The 20,000-nt window shown below is 47.3% G+C and overlaps 1 protein-coding gene across 1 annotated transcript in view; it reads left to right on the top strand.

The window, feature by feature from the left end:
* Positions 1-20,000, top strand: part of aig1 (androgen-induced 1 (H. sapiens)) — a gene marked incomplete at both ends in the record, with an annotated part of 39,869 nt that overhangs the window by 3,117 nt on the left and 16,752 nt on the right. Inside the window, 2 exons of the mRNA XM_083790501.1 lie at positions 1-64; positions 7,792-7,893. The exon at positions 1-64 is cut by the window's left edge and continues 92 nt beyond it. Coding sequence (XP_083646627.1) covers positions 1-64; positions 7,792-7,893 — 166 coding nt within the window. The remainder of the gene's footprint in view (positions 65-7,791; positions 7,894-20,000) is intronic.

Raw genomic sequence — 20,000 nt, 5'->3', positions numbered from 1 at the left:
GCTCAGGAAGCTGATCGGCCTGAGGGACTGGATGATGGCCGTGCTGGCCTTCCCCGTAGGAGTGGTGGGTACAGTACATGTGCGTGTGTGCGTGCGTGCGTGTCATGGACCCACACGTCGTTGTGTATTTTGGCGAGCTAATCTGGTGGCTGTCTGACAGACGTAGACGGTAGAGCTTCCACAGTGGCGTGCACAGACATTAAATAAAGGGGCAGGTGCTCAAGTGAAGAAAAAACAAAAAGGGCACCTTGTGCAGTGCGTGGAACCGGCCCGGTTGCCTTAATAGTGTGAGATATAATTATAGATTTTGGGGCATAAATAATAATATTAGAAGCTTTTTTTCATCGAGGAAAACAAGATGTTAAGACCGCTAAAACAAATGGAGTAAAGTTTACCTTCAGAAAAAGCGTTGTTTAAGGCTTCTGAATGTAGGTCTTTTAACATGTAATGTCTATGGAGTGACGTCACGTCAACACCACTAGGTCTGGAAAGGGGGGGCGTGGGAAGGGGGCGTGGAGTGGCTGTGAGACAGGCCTATATGATGTAACTCTTGAGAGCATAAAATGAAACCAAATGTCAAGATCTATACGGGTCCATTTGGTTCCAACTCTCCCGTCATTTAGCTGGGGACCACCTGGAATCCCCCCAATGATGGCCAAAGCCCGATGCACCGGTGCGGGTTCGTATAGACACACAACCCTCCGCGGCGGTATAGGCTCTACTATAGTCTTGTGACCACAAATGCGCCGCGCGAGCGCCCGCCCGGCCCGGGACGCCATGCCGGGGTTCATTTGGTTACACGGCCTGGCAGTGACCTTAGTGTGAACCTCAGTTTGAATGGAACTCTACGAGAACACAAGTCATGCCGACTGCAGGACCGACAGCTACATTTTCCTCACGCACGCACGCACACGCACGCACGCACGCACGCACGCACGCACGCACGCACGCACGCACGCACGCACGCACGCACGCACGCACAGATACATATACTGCACATATACCATCTGTCATTTTCAGGAACACACTCAGACAGACAGACAGAAACACACACACACACACACACACACACACACACACACACACACACACACAGAGTCATTAGCTGCAGTAGGCCTACTTAGCAACCTGAGTGCCAGGCAGATCAGTGCCACATTCTTGGCTGCAACATACAAGCACACGCGCACGCACGCGCACGCACACACACACACGCACGCACGCACGCACGCACGCACGCACGCACGCACGCACGCACGCACGCACACACACACACACACACACACACACACACACACACACACACACACACACACACACACACACACACACACACACACACACACACACACACACACCTATATGTAAGCAGTCAGCTGGCACCGTGCCTGGTTGTGCTCGTTGGGCACAGAGTTCGGTTTACTCGCAGCACAATAGATGTCATTATCACCACACTGCTAATGTCTGGAAACCTAGACATGCACGATATGGAGTGTTCGTGTGTGTGTGTGTGTGTGTGTGTGTGTGTGTGTGTGTGTGTGTGTCTGTGCACGTGTTTTAACCCATTGGAACCGGTTCTACAAATGTCTTCTAAATCCTAACAGTTTTATATATATATATAAAAAGGGGGGGGGGTTGCTGTATCAGTGGCGCTCAAACGTTTTCACATCAGGGACCCCCGAGAACATATGTATTTGGCCGCCGACCCCTCTCAAATAGCTCAATGTTAAAATGACAAAGATGCTTAACCGGTTTGAACGGGCTAAAGTCTACAGTGCTTTGACTCAGGCACTCAGGTTCCTAACTAGCACATCTAATGAGTGTGTGTGTGTGTGTGTGTGTGTGTGTGTGTGTGTGTGTGTGTGTGTGTGTGTGTGTGTGTGTGTATGTGTGTGTGTGTGTGTGTGTGTGCGTGCGTGCGTGTGTGTGGTATTGTTGCCACCAGTGGGTTGGTGAAAGCATAGAGCGTGCCAGCCAGTCAGTCAGTCAGCCAGCCAGCCAGCCAGTCAGTCAGCCAGTCAACCAGCCAGCCAGCCAGCCATTCAGCCAGCCAGTCAGTCAGTCAGTCAGTCAGTCAGTCAGTCAGTCAGTCAGTCAGCCAGGCCACCCCTGGCCCAGACTGCACCACCTAACCTCCATCCACACTGTTCATATGCAGCGGTGGTAAAAGTACTCATGTGGTTTGTACTTAGCATCAATACTGCAATGAAGAAATACTCTGTTACAATTAAGTAAAGATCCGGAATTCAACATTTACTTGAGTAAGAGTGCAAAGTTATTGGCTTCAAAATGTACCAAAAGCAGAAAGTACTCATTACGCAGCATGTCTCATTTCGAATGAAAAGTTGTCAAATGTACATATCCTTTTTTAAATATCTGATCTACAAGTTCACAATGTGTCCCATCAAAATAATGGTCTAAACCTATATTTCACTAGTAGGAATAAACACGCCATTGGGGAGGTTTAAGGAATTTATTGACAGTGAAGAAATGGAGGGATGAAGGAGGGATGAATGAATGCGGATGTGTAGGTTCCGGGGGGGTCGCCGACCCTGGAGTCTTTGGGGAGGAGGTCGAATGGCACTCGTCGTGTGGCGTTCGTCATAAGGCGTTCGTCTTACGGTGCGCATGGACGATATCCCCCCGCAGGAACCTGATAAGGAGAGGAGAGAGTTTTGTTTTAATCGTTTGATCCACTTTTGGCGAGGTGGATGTAGTAGCTCCTTTGGGGGGAGCAGGGAGAGGAGCTGCAATGGAGGTGAAGGGGTGGGGGTGGGTTGCGAGAAGCCTGTAGGGAGGCGGCTGGTGTGCGACGCAGCGAGGCAGGCGAAGCATGGAGGATTCTGGGTGGTACTGGGCAGGTATAAATGGGGGCAGGTAGATTGACGTGGAGGGCGGAGAGTGGCATTAAGGGCAGGGCCAATGCGCGTTTCTCCTCCTCCTGAACATCAGTTGTTCCAACTCCATTTCACTAGTAGGAATAAACACGCCATTGGGGAGGTTTAAGGAATTTATTGACAGTGAAGAAATGGAGGGATGAAGGAGGGATGAATGAATGCGGATGTGTAGGTTCCGGGGGGGTCGCCGACCCTGGAGTCTTTGGGGAGGAGGTCGAATGGCACTCGTCGTGTGGCGTTCGTCATAAGGCGTTCGTCTTACGGTGCGCATGGACGATATCCCCAAAAAGGACAAACGGGCCGCAACTACTTATTGAGGGAAGCAGGGAGGTTCGTACGGGTGGAACTGGTAGGCTTGGGAGGCCCATCTGCCAAGCAGGTGGGCGGCGAGGTCTTGGGGGGCCTCGGCTGGCAGCGGTGGATGCTGCGCCGATGTGGGGGGAGTGCTGTGGAAGTTGTTACTAGGGGAGGTGGAGAGCGTGGCGAGGTCTAGGGAAGGGAGAGTTGTAGGGGTGGAGCGAGGTTGCCGTGGCTACTGAGGGTGACTAGAGGAGGCAGAGAGCGTGGCTAGGTCTAGGGAAAGGAGAGTTGTAGGGGTGGAGCGAGGTGGCCGTGGTTACTGAAAGTGACTAGAGGAGGCAGAGCGTGGCTAGGTCTAGGGAAGGGAGAGTTGTAAGGGCGGAGGAGCGAGGTGGCCGTGGCTAGTGAAATTGACTGGAGGAGGTTGGAGAGCGTGGCGAGGTCTAGGGAAGGGAGAGTTGTGAGGGCGGAGGAGCGAGGTGGCCGTGGCTAGTGTAATTGACTGGAGGAGGTTGGAGAGCGTGGCGAGGTCTAGGGAAGGGAGAGTTGTGAGGGCGGAGGAGCGAGGTGGCTGTGGCTAGTGAGGGCCGAGGAGGGTGGAAGGCCGCTACGGAGAGGTGTCGAGGGGAAGTTCCGGGGGAGAAAGGTGACTTGGGCATACACATCACATGTCGCAAGGTCTTAACGCTTAACGCCGAAATTTTTTCATTGTATTTATACTCTGAATCTATACACGTGACAAAATAATCTGAACCTGTGCCTGAACCTAAACCTGAACCTGAAATTGAGGGTCTGGGGCAGGATACGGGTCTGAGAGAGGAACCCGTGTCTGTGCGTAGTTTGTATTCTAGGTCCCCAAAAAAAACAAAAACGAGCAAGGTCTAGAACTGGGGGTGGGAGTGGGTCGGGAGGAAGGTGGATCGAGCGTGGGGGAAGTGGTCTAGCTGGATCTCCTGGGGCAGGCACTCTCGGAGCGGCCCTGGTCTGGCCGTGGAGAGAGGGAGGGGGGGGACGGGGAGGGTACGAGGAAGGGAGAGAGGGGAGTGAGGCGGCGGGCAGCGGATCATCTGTAAATGACAAAAGACAAATATTGCAAATATGGACTAATAACAAGGCACATTTGTCCTAGCACGGTGACCAAAACATTTGACGTGGAATATTGCGGAAATGGACTGATAACAAGGCACATTTGTCCTGGCACGGTGACCAAACATTTGACATGGAATATTACGAATATGGACTATTATGAAAAGGGATACCACGGTGGCGAGGTGGCTGGGAGGGGATGGGGGGACGGGAGAGGGGGGATAGGAGAGAGGGAGGGGGGATAGGAGAGAGGGAGGGGGGATAGGAGAGAGGGAGGGGGGATAGGAGAGAGGGAGGGGACGGGGGGGGGGGGTAGGAGGGGCGGAGGGGAGTTGGGCGGGAAGACCGCTGGGGTTGCTGTGGAGAGAGAAAAATTGGGAGGAGGGGGGGAGAGGGTAGGAGGGGTCGGAAAGGACGCTGGGGGGTGGCAGCGTGGAGTGAACGCTGGGGAGATCCAGCGTAGGGTGGTAGGTGGCCAGGAGGGGAGGGTAGGCGGGTGAGGCCTGTGGGAAGGCAAGAGAGGCCGAGGGAAAGGTGGGCAGAGCCTGTGGAGGGGGGGCCGGGGGGGGGAGGGTAGGCGGGTGAGGCCTGTGGGAAGGCAAGAGAGGCCGAGGGAAAGGTGGGCAGAGCCTGGGGAGGGGGGCCGGGAGGGGAGGGTAGGCGGGTGAGGCCTGTGGGAAGGCAAGAGAGGCCGAGGGAAAGGTGGGCAGAGCCTGGGGAGGGGGGGCCGGGGGGGGAGGGTAGGCGGGTGAGGCCTGTGGGAAGGCAAGAGAGGCCGAGGGAAAGGTGGGCGGAGCCTGGGGAGGGGGGGCCAGGAAGGGAGGGTAGGCGGGTGAGGCCTGTGGGAAGGCATGAGAGGCCGAGGGAGGGTGGGCGGAGCCTCGGCAGGAGAAGCCATGAGGAAGGCGGGCGGAGCCTCGGCGGAGGCGGGCAGAGAGTGGGGGGACGGGACAGGGGGACGGGGGATGGGAGAGAGGGAGGGGGGGATAGGAGAGAGGGAGGGGACGGGGGAGGGGGGGCATGTCATACGTCACAAATACAAAGTAGTTATCGTGAAACAAGTATAAACTAAGAACCTAACAGGGAGTATCTATGTCAACTATGCGTACTATACTATATTATAGTATACGATAAACAAAGTATACTATGAAGTGCTAGGCTACGTAAAAACAATCCTGGTGCTGAATGAATGGCTGAAAGAAGGCTGGGGCCTGAGAGAGGCACTGGGAGCGTGGCTGGCTGAAAGAATGGCTGAAGGAATGGCTGGGGCCTGAGAGGGACGGTGGGAGCGTGGCTGGCTGAATGAATGGCTGAATGAAGCCTGGGGCCTGAGAGAGGCGCTGGGGGCATGGCTAGCTGAATGAAGCCTGGGGCCTGAGAGAGGCGCTGGGGGCGTGGCTAGCTGAATGAAGCCTGGGGCCTGAGAGAGGCGCTGGGGGTGTGGCTAGCTGAATGAAGCCTGGGGCCTGAGAGAGGCGCTGGGGGCGTGGCTAGCTGAATGAAGCCTGGGGCCTGAGAGAGGCGCTGGGGGCGTGGCTAGCTGAATGAAGCCTGGGGCCTGAGAGAGGCGATGGGAGCGTGGCTAGCTGAATGAAGCCTGGGGCCTGAGAGAGGCGCTGGGGGCGTGGCTAGCTGAATGAAGCCTGGGGCCTGAGAGAGGCGCTGGGGGCATGGCTAGCTGAATGAAGCCTGGGGCCTGAGAGAGGCGATGGGAGCGTGGCTAGCTGAATGAAGCCTGGGGCCTGAGAGAGGCGCTGGGGGCGTGGCTGGCTGAATGGCTGAAAGAGTGGCTGGGGATGAGAGGCTGGGATCCTGGCTGGCTGACCGACTAGTCACTAGCTGAAAACAAAGTAGGCCTACAAAATGCTATTTAGCAGACACTCTTGACCCAGAGCGACTTACGTTTAAGCAGGAACAGGCATGTCGTACATCGCATATATAAAAGTAGTGGTTCATGTATAACCTAAGAACGTAGCAGTGGAGTATCTATGTCAACGATGCGTGCTATGCTATATTATATTAAACGATATACATGTGTACTAAGAAGTGCTAGGGCTACGTAAAGTGCACATCTGGTGCTGAATAAATGGCTGAAGGGGTGGCTGGGGTCTGTGAGGGGCGCTGGGAGCATGGCTGGCTGAATGGAAGGCTGAAAGGCTGGGGATGGGAGGCTGGGAGCATGGCTGTCTGAACTGGGTGAATGGCAAGCAAGGGTTATGTCCATACGGTATGATACGCACGACATAAGGAAGCTTGGCTGCAGGGATAAGCACTGTGAGAGTGTGAACCGTTAACGTTAAAGAAGGCTGCGTGGAAGCCCGAGGCTGAGTGCAGTCAGTTAGCTGGACTTCAGCGGCCCCGTGTGGTTTCAGCAGGAACTGCTTCTGGTTGTGGCTGTCACGGAGTGATGACGTGACGGGCTGCGCGTAGTGTGAGCTTGGGCATGAATGGAAAGCCCTGGGCTACGCTGTGGCTTAATGAAAGGACGGACGGTTGAATGAAACTTAGCTTTGTGGGTTGTAGTGACGGGGAGGCGGATGGATCGTTCTGTTTTGGCTCGAACGGCGTGACGCTTGGGCTGTAGGCGATGTCGTCTGATCGGCGAAGGTCCCGTGTCATCACGGTGTGCCGGTTTTGAGGTTGGGGAGGCCATCTGTCTGTGTATCCCGCAGCGAACGTGTCTACGCGAAGGAGGTAGAATGCTGGTTCCGTGGACGAACGGTGAGTGAGGAAAAGGTGGTAATAAAAATTGCGAGAAGCCTGTAGGGAGGCGGCTGGTGTGCGACGCAGCGAGGCAGGCGAAGCATGGAGGATTCTGGGTGGTACTGGGCAGGTATAAATGGGGGCAGGTAGATTGACGTGGAGGGCGGAGAGTGGCATTAAGGGCAGGGCCAATGCGCGTTTCTCCTCCTCCTGAACATCAGTTGTTCCAACTCCATTATAGGGCTGAAGTGGGCATGATATGCAGTGGAGTGAAAGTATACCATAATTGGATCCGAGATGTATAGAAGTAAGTATTGGAAATCGGAAATAGTATAGAGTATAGAGTATAATTATACAAATGCCTCAGAATTGCGCTGAAGTGCAGTATAGGCTACTATAAGATAAGATATGTGACCAGATTTGACTGAGAGACTGACATCGAATCGACGAGAATCGAGGAGAAAAACTTGTTTTTCCTCCCCCCCCCAAAATGAGATAATAACACAGGCAGACTCTTCACATACTAGAGCATGTCTGAAATAAGTGTCAGAGCTGAAATCGACATGTAAATATGAAATAAATGCTTAAACATGTAGCTATAGGTGTAATGACCACAGAAGTGAACCTTTCAAGCCTGTTTTCTCAACTCTGTTCATCTGGACCCTTTGTTGCCTTTCTCTGGAGACCCGAGACCACATTCTACACGCTTTATAAATCTGGAAAAACTAAAAAAACAATAACTGCTATATCTTGTGCCTCTCTCTCTCTCTCTCTCTCTCTCTCTTTGTACGTGTGTGCGTGCGTGCAGTTGGTGGTCACCATGTTCTGGGGTCTGTACCTGTACGACAGAGACCTGGTGTATCCCAGACTGCTGGACAACTTCATCCCGCAGTGGCTCAACCACGGCATGGTGAGTACACTGTGTGCATGCGTGCGTGCGTGCGTGTTACTATACGTGTGAGGGACACAGGTTCCTCACAGGAAACGCACAACATTGTAAAGGTCCCCTGCACACCGCTGCGTTTTTGAGATTTTTAGCTGCATTTTTCTGTGTGCAACCACCTTAATTCTTTCTTTCCCATGTCCGTGTATATATATACGGACCCCGCCACTAGGGGGCGTCATATCCCAGGACCGTATATATACGGACCCCGATGCATACTCTGTCTATATAATGGTCCCACGGCAGCTTTTATAACATTGGTCCGGTTCCTATGGCAACGCCCCCACCGCTCCAGCTATGGGATTGAAAATATAATCACCGTGTAAAGCGATTTTCAAACGTCCATATAAGTCGGACTCCATGCAGGAGATCTTGTCTTGGTGGCACCCGGAACTGGGATTTACAGTATGCTAACAGCTAGCCACCGTTCCTCAATAAGAAATGGCTATACGCTGTGGTTTGAAACGGGTTGTAAATAATTAACACAAAAAATGCTGGAAACGTATCCATACGCTTTATTAATATCGAACGCCGTACGCGCGAAGCGTATCTATACGTTTTATACGTTTTTTTATTGATTACTGTACATCAACTTCCTATGCGCCGGGACAACAAAGAAAGTAACACCGATCGTCTCTGGGAAGGTCCGGTATGTGATCCGGGAGTTAAAAGCCCCCCCCTCCTGAAAAGAGGTCTATGGACTGGCGAGCAAGCTCCCTCCTCCCCAATGCCTCCATTACGACGTACTGGAGTCTGCACGGCAACACGGCATAAACCAACGCAGATGTCGGGATCTAAAATGGAGCTACCCATATTCTAGTGTGTGTGAATACACTCGATTCCCCCTCCCCTCCTGTTTCTACATGGTTTCTCCCGAGGCATCTCTCCATCGCATTACAGTTTCATTCCCCCCCCCACTCACTCACACAGATCCACTCGACACAGCCAGTCTGGCTGTGTGTGTGTCTCCATTCCAACGACAACTCGCCGGTCTGCCGCCTCATTCTCGGAAATATAAACCCGTATATAAACCAAGAATAATCTCCAACGGTCGATCGCCATTTCACGCACACGGACAGGTATACGCGAAACGAATGACGTATTCTCGAAGGACCGCCATAGGAGAAGCAGTATAGATATGATCGACTGTCTTTTTGTCGCCGTCGCGTCAGCCATGTTTGGACAAAGAAGCAGTATACTAGCAGATATCACACCGTGGAATCACACCCATGTGAAGTGAGCAGTGCAATGTTGCACTGCTCACTTCACATGGGTGTGATTTTTATTATTATTACAGTAGAAGTATTTTTCTTATGAAAGCAGAGAGTCTTATGTTTCATACGGTATATAGTATGTATATGTCGCTATAGGCCTTATTTTGTGAATATTGAGCAGTTCAGGTCCATGTCTTAGTCTTAGTTATCTCTGGTGGGCACAAGCTGAATTCAATGACCAATTACTGTCAAACTGTATATGTGTACAATGTGTACTGTTTTCCTCCTAAAAGTAGACATTCAGGGCTTTCATTCGGTGTATGGTATGTATAGGATAGTATTTGTGCTCATATTTATATCGGTCTGTCGGTCTGAAAAAACTGAACTGAAATGTCTGTCAACTTCAACCTTCCATATCTCTGCTGTTTTTTCAAGCGAGCAGCGTGCCTTCAAAAGCAGGTTTTAGAAAAAGGTCAATATCTCCAGAATGGAAGATGGTAGAATCATATATATATTTTTTTAATTGAAGTGGACATGTTTGGCCTACTTTTTATTTATGCGATGTGATTCCCGCTATAAGAGGCCCCTCGCTGTGGGCCCCTAAAAAGTTCAAAAGTCCAATGTTAATCGCTTAGCACCAGCAAGCCTGAGCAAATAGAAAACTCTAGCATACAATGTGTTAAGGGCACAAGATTCAGGGTTTTATAGGATTATTAGGCATTGAGAGGGTAGTTTTTAGGTGGGCAGTGTTGATTTGGTCAACTAAAACTATGACGAAGAATGCCTTTTTTCACTGGTGATTGAAAACTCCATGTGAACTAGACACAGATTATAACTATAACTGACAGCTAGGTTTTGCGCACACATGCACGCACGCACACACACACACACACACGTGCACGCACGTGCACATACATATACTGTAAATATCATTTTCAGGAACACACACTCACTCCATGAAAACTAGACAATTAAAACTAAGCCATGATGACTAAAACTGTGACTATACTATATGGCCAGTAACTCTACATCTGACCTCAGACCTCAAACCCTTAGATCTCCATACATGGAGCTGACCTGTTCTGACATTTCATATGTTGAGCCTTCCCCATCCATCCAACCATCCTTCCTCTTCGGTGTCTCCCTTTTTGACTGATACCTGTCCATTTAAACTCTTAAGTTATTAGTTCAGCCGGGCCCTCATCAAACCTTACAGTGACGTATCCCAAGGTCATCGGGGGTTTCGGGTCTCGTGAACATCATACTCAGGTCGACCCAGCCGGGGTGATCAAGTCCCGACTTACGGCCCAGTATAGCTATACCCTCGATAAGTCCCACTAGGGAAAGACCAGGGCCACACAATCCATTGGAACCACTTGGGAGCTACTCTGCCGGGACTGAGAGGCACAATTCTGGCATGTGGAGGGACTATTATATAGGCTCTGTGGGTTGACTCTCCTACGTCTCACCAGGTCCACTCCTGCTCTCACCAGGCCCAGGACCAGACTCCCAGCACCAGACACTTACAAAGTAACTATAGTTAAGTTTTCAAATAAATGTATAGTGGAGTAAAAGTACAATATTTGCCTCTGAGATGTAATGGAGTAAAAGTACTGAAAATTCAAGTAAAGTACAAATAACTCTAAAATTGTACTTAAGTACATACAGTACTTAAGTAAATGTATCTGCTGAGCATTGTGTGAGCCAGCAGTGTTTTACTGGACTGGAGCAGGGGTCATGGTCTGTGTGGTCATGGCAAGTGTCGCCCCCTAGTGTTCACATTTAGACCTGGAAACACCTATCCTATACAGTGAGTTGTCATTGCTTTTAAGAGGCTGTTTTCATTATTCATTCATTAGCCAGTTCCATAACACACCTATGTTTGGGACATTTCTTTACAGTCAAACATACAGTACGAAACAAAACAAAAATGTGTTAAAAAAAAAAAGTAGTAGATCTACAAGTTCACAATGTTGTGAGGTTGAAGATTGTCTATTTACACTATTATGTATTTAAGCAATATTACACGAGAGGGTGTTGTTTAACGTGATTATTGCCATGACAGTGATGCGGTAGGGGAACGAGACGAAGTCGAGTTCCACAAGCATCACTGAAGAAACTAAGATTATTTATTTTTTTAATGACGGATGTAGTCACTACGACCACAAATGTCCAAAGAAACTAGCTAGCCTAGCCACCGAGTTTGCTAGCACTCTGGGAAAACAGAGCGGCTGAATGCTTTGTTTTGATTAGGTGGTGAACAGTGCTGGTTTGATCAACGGCTAGAAACCGTTTCAACCAATCAGATTGCTTCCTCTTAACGACCTGTTGTAGAATGGGCATTTGAGCCACGGGACCACCATTTGATGACATTTAGCCTCTCAGACCAAACACGAAATAATTCATTGAGCAAAACAGCAATTCTTCTACATTATCTAATTGTGTAGGCGTCTTTTTAAATTAAGTAATGCAGATGTTTTAACAATAATTTTACTCTTGAGAGTGTAAAATGAAACCATGAAATGGACCCGTACGGTTTGATTTTAGAGTTAACCCATTTATGCCTGAGGCTGATTCTAAAAACTCCTTCTAAATCATGACCTAAGTTTTCTGAAAAACTTAAAATATTTATATAGCAGCATCATTTTTTTATTTTACATTTTTGAATACTGTACATATTGTACAGGGTAAATCACCAAAAGGGGCTCCCGTCCAGAATGGGTAGATCCATAAGGGTCCATTTGGTTACCAACTCTCCATCATTTAGCATGAGGACCACCTGGAACCGCCTCAAGGACCACTGGTGGTCCCCGGACCACTGGTTGAAAACCACCAGTGGTGGAAAGTAACTAAGTACTTTTACTGAAGTCCTGTACTTAAGTACAATTTTGAGGTATTTGTACTTTACTTGAGTATTTCCAATTTCCAGTACTTTTACTTCTACTCCACTACATCTCAGAGCCAACATGTGTACTTTTACTCCACTACAATTATTTGAAAACTTTAGTTACTATAGTTACTTTGGAGATTTAAATTTTGATTAGAAAAAATACATTAACCACTTCAACCCTATACATTTCGGCCATTTGAAAATCGCCGATCTACAAGCTCACAATGCGTCGCAACGCAACGCAGCTCACAATGCGTTGCAACGCGACGCATTGTGAGCTTGTAGATCGGCGATTTTCAATAGATTTTCTACACATTTTGAACTTGTGAAATGGGACATTCTGCACAATGAGTACTTTTACTTGCCGTACACAAGTACATTTTGATGCCGATACTTTTGTACTTTTACTCAAGTACATTTTCAATTCCGTATACTTTTACTCGCGACAAAGTAGTTCTAAATTGCAGCAACCGGTGCTTTTACTTAAGTAAAAAAAACAATTGTGTACGTTCTCCACCTCTGGAAACCGTACTGCACTACATGAACCCATTTTGAGCAGGAACCCCTTTTGGTGTTAGCATTATGTTATGCTTTAGCTATTGAAAAATAGCAGATCTACAAGCTCGTAGCGCGCCACCGAGTGGCGCGCTACGAGCTTGTAGGTCTGCTATTTTTGAAAAATCGAAGAACGACTGACATAGAAACATAGCTTTTTCAGAAAACACATTTTTAGAATCTGATAGCAGGTCAAAATGGATTAAAACAAGCCTCTGTTTGGTCTTGTGTATGTGTTCTTGTGAAACGGTGCCTGTGCTGCGTGCACGTGTATAGAGGCCTCCCGTCCGTCACAGCTGTGTGTGAGTGGCAGTGATTTGCCAGTCAAAAAGCCGCCGTAATCCCACTGTTTAGATAAGCTTCATGCCACGACACACTGCAGTTTCCATCCGTGTGTGTGTGTGTGTGTGTGTGTGTGTGTGTGTGTGTGTGTGTCAGATAGCTCTGATATTATTTTTTTTCCAGCTCTGTCCATAGATATGCAAAACCTCCCTGTCTCACTTCCCCGTGCATGGGAGACGAGAGAGAGAGAGAGAGAGAGAGAGAGAGAGAGAGAGGGGGGGGGGGGGGGGGGGGGGGAGAGAGAGAGGGGGGGGGAGAGAGAGAGAGAGAGAGAGAGAGAGAGAGAGAGAGAGAGAGAGAGAGAGGGAGAGAGGCAATTTATGTAAAGATAACCCTCTACATTTTAAATAGAAAAATACAAATAATCAAATCAAATCTAACTTTATTTATAGAGCTCATTTACAGAGACCAGCGGTCAACCAAAGTGCTGAACAAGGTCAGATAAAAGACAGCCAGAGAACAAGACACACAAAGTATAACATCATGTATCATAGTATTGTAATGATACATTTTAACAGTAAAGTATAGCATCATGTATCGTAGTATTGTAATGATACATTTTAACAGTAAAGTATAGCATCATGTATCATAGTATTGTAATGATACATTTTAACAGTAAAGTATAGCATCATGTATCGTAGTATTGTAATTATACATTTTAACAGTAAAGTATAACATCATGTATCATAGTATTGTAATGATACATTTTAACAGTAAAGTATAACATCATGTATCGTAGTATTGTAATGATACATTTTAACAGTAAAGTATAGCATCATGTATCGTAGTATTGTAATGATACATTTTAACAGTAAAGTATAGCATCATGTATCATAGTATTGTAATGATACATTTTAACAGTAAAGTATAACATCATGTATCGTAGTATTGTAATGATACATTTTAACAGTAAAGTATAGCATCATGTATCGTAGTATTGTAATTATACATTTTAACAGTAAAGTATAACATCATGTATCGTAGTATTGTAATGATACATTTTAACAGTAAAGTATAGCATCATGTATCGTAGTATTGTAATTATACATTTTAACAGTAAAGTATAACATCATGTATCGTAGTATTGTAATGATACATTTTAACAGTAAAGTATAGCATCATGTATCGTAGTATTGTAATTATACATTTTAACAGTAAAGTATAACATCATGTATCATAGTATTGTAAACATTTTAACAGCAACACCATACATGGACGATATTGGTTCATTATGGCGATACGATAGTTTTTTTGGGGTTTGTTGTGTTCCTTGGTTTTTAGTTTCTCAGTTTGCAGTTATAGTTTTACTTTACACCCGTGTGCTCTTACTTTGTAGCCTCGTTTCGTAGCCTTTCCTGTCTGACCCTATAGTTCTGTATACCTGTCTTGTCTAACCCTGTGATTAGTGTAGTTCTCTCCACCTGTGTCCTGTTAGTCTCCCCCGGCCAATCCCGGTGTTGATTTGTCAGTTGTGTCCAGCTGTGTCCAGTTAGTCCTGGTCTATTTACATGCCGTTGTGTTTTCTATAGTTCTCTGTTGATTTGTTACATGCATGCAGTGGCGTGCACAGACATTTAGAGGGGCAGGTGCTCAAGTGAAAAAAGGGCACCTTGTGCAGCGCATTTTGGGGCGGGAACCCATTTTGGTGCTTTAGCTATTGAAAAATAGCATATCTACAAGCTTGTAGGTCTGCTATTTTTCTTTAATCGAAGAACCACTGACATAGAAACATAGCTTTAGATTGTGGGGGCCTAAATAGAAGCGTTTTTTATCAAGATTTGATCAATGTCACCATGGTCCACACCGAGTGGCGCGCTACGAGCTTGTAGATCTGCTATTTTTCAATAGCTAAAGCATGACATGATGCTAACACCGAAATGGGTTCCCGTTCAGAATGGGATATAGCCTTTAGCACCGGAACTTTCAAATGTGGGGGGCTGACGCACGTGACGTCATGAACGTCCGTCAAACCTCCGTGAAGGTGCTTGCAGTTCCATTTCTCGCCAGTAGGTGTAGTGGCCGCTTCAACGTTGGATATATATAGCCTTACTGGGGGCTTGGTTACATGTATAGTCATTGTGTTCAGTCCTGTTTCTTTGTGTTGTATTTGAATCCTAGTAAAAAAAGCTTGATTTCCGATGTGTTTCCTCGTGCCTGTTCCTGAGTTCTTCGTTCCCATTCTGAACGGGAACCCATTTTGGTGTTTTAACTATAAGCATTATTTAGCTATTGAAAAACAGCAGATCTATAAGCTCATAGCGCGCCGCCGAGCGCTATTTTTGAAAAATCGTGAAAATGCGGCACAAATCTTTGAATATATATTCTTCCAGAAGACTTTTTATTCATTTCGACGTCAGGCCTAAATGGTTTGACGTCGAAATAAAAAGAACGTTAGCTTTATGCCGTATTTTTGACGATTTAAAAAATGTGTTCGATAGCTAAAGTATAACATAATGCCAACCAAAAGTGGTTCCCGCCCCAAAATGGGTTAAAGTATAACATAATGCTTAGAAACACCAAAAGGGGTTTGGGTGGTATGCCTGGACCCGACCTTTGACGATCAGCCCAAATAGAGTATTGAAAAAAAGATTGAGATTCGATATCTTGGATACCTATGAGGTCTCATTTCTAAATTTGAGCAAGAATGGGTGCAGCACTATAGATGGCTTTGGTCCAATTCATTTGAGTTAACTCTCATGTTTTTGCTACACGAGAGAGACTTTAAAGATGGAGTGCCACCATTTTTTTCATCAGGTATTATTACAATAAGTAATATAACTTTTTCCAAAAAGTGTACAGTATTTGTTAAAATCATGCTTGTATGTGGACACGCCCCCCAGTTCATTAAGTATGCCTGGTTTGCCTGGTGGGTGGTGATGGGCGGTGATCCACCTGAACTGAAGCCGCACCCACAGCTGTCGTTGTCTGATAAAGGGGGAGGGGTTAGGGACGATTCATACTTTATTTTAGAGCCGAATAAAAGTCGGTTCGGCTCTCATTTGAGGTTCGTGGGGGGGGGGGGGGGGGGGGGGGGGGTACCGTCCTAAAGTCGGCTCTTCGGTGCTACTGAAAATCTCTGACGAGCCAAAATCATTTCGGCACTACAGCGCCGAAACAGCGGTAAAATACGAGTATCACTATATTACTGTTTATTTCATTGGCCCGTTTGACTGTCAAGGGTTCAGCCTCCAGGAAGAAACCCTAAATACAAAGTTAATACACCATTGCACATAAAAACAACTCCAGGGTGTCTAATGAAGTACTGTGACTACTGTCACCTCATAGACACATGACAAACTGGAAAAATACAAAAATGGTGGCACTCCATCTTTAAGAGAGGTTTATAACAAGTCCAAGCACTTTGCCGTTGTCCTGTTTAAAGCCACATGGCTCCAGCAGGTGACACATTCTGAATGTTTCAGCAACATACGGTCTAAAGACAATACGTATACTTTTCATGGGACAAAATGAGAATCATGCGAGAATCGTGATGTTGAGAAGATTCACATTTGAGCAAGAATCGTGCAGCACTAATGGAGTATACGGTAAATGTCTTTCTGTAAAAAAAAATATATATAATCCTCAGATATCACTTGCAGGTTCACACTCTGTACACTCTCTCTCTCCGGGGTCAAAACGACACTCTGAATTTTAACTATGTGGAAATATTTGCTTTTTCACCAAGAGAATATAGTCCATAAAAACGTCCTCAACTCTGACACAGATTAACACTCGTGCACGCACACACACACACACACACACACACACACACACACACACACACACACACACACACACACACACACACACACACACACACACACACACGCACAGATACACACACACACACACACACACACACACACACACACACACACACACACACACATGCGCACACACACACACACACACACACACACACACACACACACACACACACACACACACACACACACACACACACACACACACATGTACACACACAGTGCATGCCTCGGCAGACAAGCGTGGGCATTAGAGAGAGAGAGAGAGAGAAATAGGGGGCCGGTTTGTGGTGCAAGTTGAGGTAATGTGTTTTGCAAAGCGTGCACGCTCGACGCTCGCTCGGTGCATGAGCGTGAGAATGATTTTATCAGTCAACGCAACACTTCATCAATTCAAAGCAATTGCAGGATTTCGTGCGTGTGATCGTGTGCGCGGCGTGCGCATGCATGTGAATAGGTGTGAGCGCGTCCAAGTGTGTGTGTGTGTGTGTGTGTGTGTGTGTGTGTGTGTGTGTGAGACACAGAGAGAGAGAGAGAGAGAGAGAGAGAGAAAGAGAGAAAGAGCGCGCGTCTTGGAAGAGGATGATGTAAAAGGTGGGTGGATGTTATGATGGCGTCGCTAGGCAGCGACCCTGGATGGAATCAAAACAAAACAGCGCCGACCTCAAACAGCTGACTACAATTCACCGAACACACACACACAGACACGTGCGCTCGCACACACACGCACGCACGCACGTGTCTGTGCGTGTGCTAGAACAACCGTACCGTCTGGTTGTAAATATTTTTGCGGCATTCCATGGTATCGCCACTGTTTGTTTACAGCGGCCGCCCCGGCAACAATACACCCCCCCCCCCCCCCTCGCTCCGTTCCCATTGGAGGAGGAGGGGAGCGGCTCGACGAACGGGAAGTGTCTGGCAGGATGGAGAGAATGAGATGGGCGAGAGATATAGAGGGAGAGGAGAGAGAGAGAGAGAGAGAGGGAGATAGAGAGAGAGAGAGAGAGAGAGAGAGAGAGAGAGAGGGAGATAGAGAGAGAGAGAGAGAGAGAGAGAGAGAGAAAGAGAGATGATAGGGACATGAGTAGTCGTGTAAAGTAACTAAGTATACTGCAGTTAAGTACAATGTTGAGGTATTTGTATACTTTCCTTCAGTATTTCCAATTTCCAATAGTTTTACTTGTACTCCACTACATCTCGGTTACAAATATTGTAGGCTATACTTTTACTCCACTACAATTATTAAAAAACTTTAGTTACTATAGTTACCTTCTTTTTTTTTAATCAAAAAAGTCTATGTGAGGGGAGGGGGCATGCAACACGATGAACCCATTTAGGCCTGACCTAATCATTTTAAAAAGAAATCTTCTAAATCCTCTGAAATAGATATTTTCATGATTAAAAAAAAATAGCAGAGTTAACCCATTTAGACCTGAGGACGATTCTACAAAATGTCTTCTAAATCCTGACAGTTTCATGAAAAACCCCCAGGTTTCTATGTCGGTCGTTCTCAAACATTTTCATGGCAAGGACCCCCCAAAAATGTATTTTCGTTGTTCCAGGGACAAAGGTTTGAGTTAAAAACGTTTGCTCTGAAAGAATATATATATTCAAACATTTGGGCCACATTTCACGATTTTTCAATAGCTAAAGTACAACAAAGTGCTTAAAAACACCAAATGGGTTAAGTACCGGTACGTTTCTGCACCGGAGGTATAACAGCTAGACAACTGTAGCGGCCTGGAGTACACATAAGGACATGTAACTGTCTGAATATTCACACTCCAAAAGGGATTTGTTTTTTACCTTTTAAAGACCACAGCGTTTAAAACAAAGGAACTATATTTGTATAATTTATTCTAAACGCGGGCGGGGGTGGGGGGGTTGACGTCGTGACGAGTATGTAAAAAAGAGAAAAGGCTAAAAGACACAGAGAGCGCGGCGTGCGTTTGATTTGGCACGGCGGTCGTGTTGATCAAGGCGTTGTCACTTCACAGAGAGAGAGATGCATGGGAGAGATTAGAGCTATAGAGCTAGGTATAGAAAACAAACTCGCCCCATGCCGGAGCTACGGAGAGGACTGTCACCCACCTGAGGGTGTGGGGGGGGGGGGGGGGGATTTAACCACTTAAAATAGCGTCTTCTGACCTCGTTCCTCCTTGGGACCCCACTCCCCCCCGTCTTACATCCGACGTGAGTCGCCCGCCCCTGTCGCGCACCTGCGAGCACACACACACACACACACACACACACACACACACACACCACACCACACACACACACACACACACACACACACACACACACACACACACACACACACGCGCGCGCGCATGCACGCAACATACTCACACATACGCACAGCTATAAGCGCACACAATCTTGCGTTTCAGCCGATCGGCTAAGCAACAAAGAACATTTTCCGCCATTGTCGCGATGCCCTGTGAGCTTGTATATATGCTCTTTTTAAATAGCCGACGTTATAAAATGTAATGTAGGCCTATATAGTTACATATCGTTAAGTATAGTTACGATGACATGTATTATGAAAAAAACGTGCATTTCCCGTCAGTCCGTCCCTCCGTTAGTCACCTTAAGCCTCCATATAATGGTCATCCCTCAAAGCATAACATGACGCTAACACCAAAAGGGGTTCCCCGCCCAGAATGGGAGGATGGGGTATATAAGCCCATATATGGGAATATCCATATATGGGCTTATTCTGACAGTCCCATGATAACCCCCCCCCCCATTCGGACCTGCACTTTGAGAACCAATGCTGTAATCATCGCGATGACAGCTGGACCACTGTGTGTGTGTGTGTGTGTGTGTGTGTGTGTGTGTGCGCGCATGTGCGTGCGTGTGTGTGTGTGGGTGCGTGTCGTGCGCGTGTGTTTGTGTGTATGTGGCCTGAGTGTGCACGCGTGCATGCATGCGTGCGACTGTGCGTGCGTGCATCTTGAATGTGTTTTTGAATTCCTGTAAGTGCAAACTCCCAAACACACTTACCGTGTAGTATGCCGCGCACGCACGCACGCATGCACGCACAGTCGTGCGCAAACACACGCACAGACGCGCAGGTTCCGTTAGCAGCAGGCTTTGTGAAGGCTCTTGAGCTTTGGGAATTGTGTAATAATGAAAAAAACACCTTCAAACAATACAACGAAATGCAGGACAGATTACAAGATGTGACAGCGTGCGTGTGCGTGTGCGTGTGCGTGTGCGTGTACGTGTGTGTGTGTGTGTGTGTGTGTGTGTGTGTGTGTGTGTGTGTTAGCCTACTTTTAGTTTCTTCTTTGTGTATAGCTC

The sequence above is a fragment of the Protomyctophum parallelum genome (genome assembly GCF_964188405.1).
Source record: "Protomyctophum parallelum genome assembly, chromosome: 19".
Classification (NCBI taxonomy): domain Eukaryota; kingdom Metazoa; phylum Chordata; class Actinopteri; order Myctophiformes; family Myctophidae; genus Protomyctophum; species Protomyctophum parallelum.
Note: the sequence above shows the minus strand (reverse complement) of the source record. Positions and strands in the feature narration are given on the sequence as shown.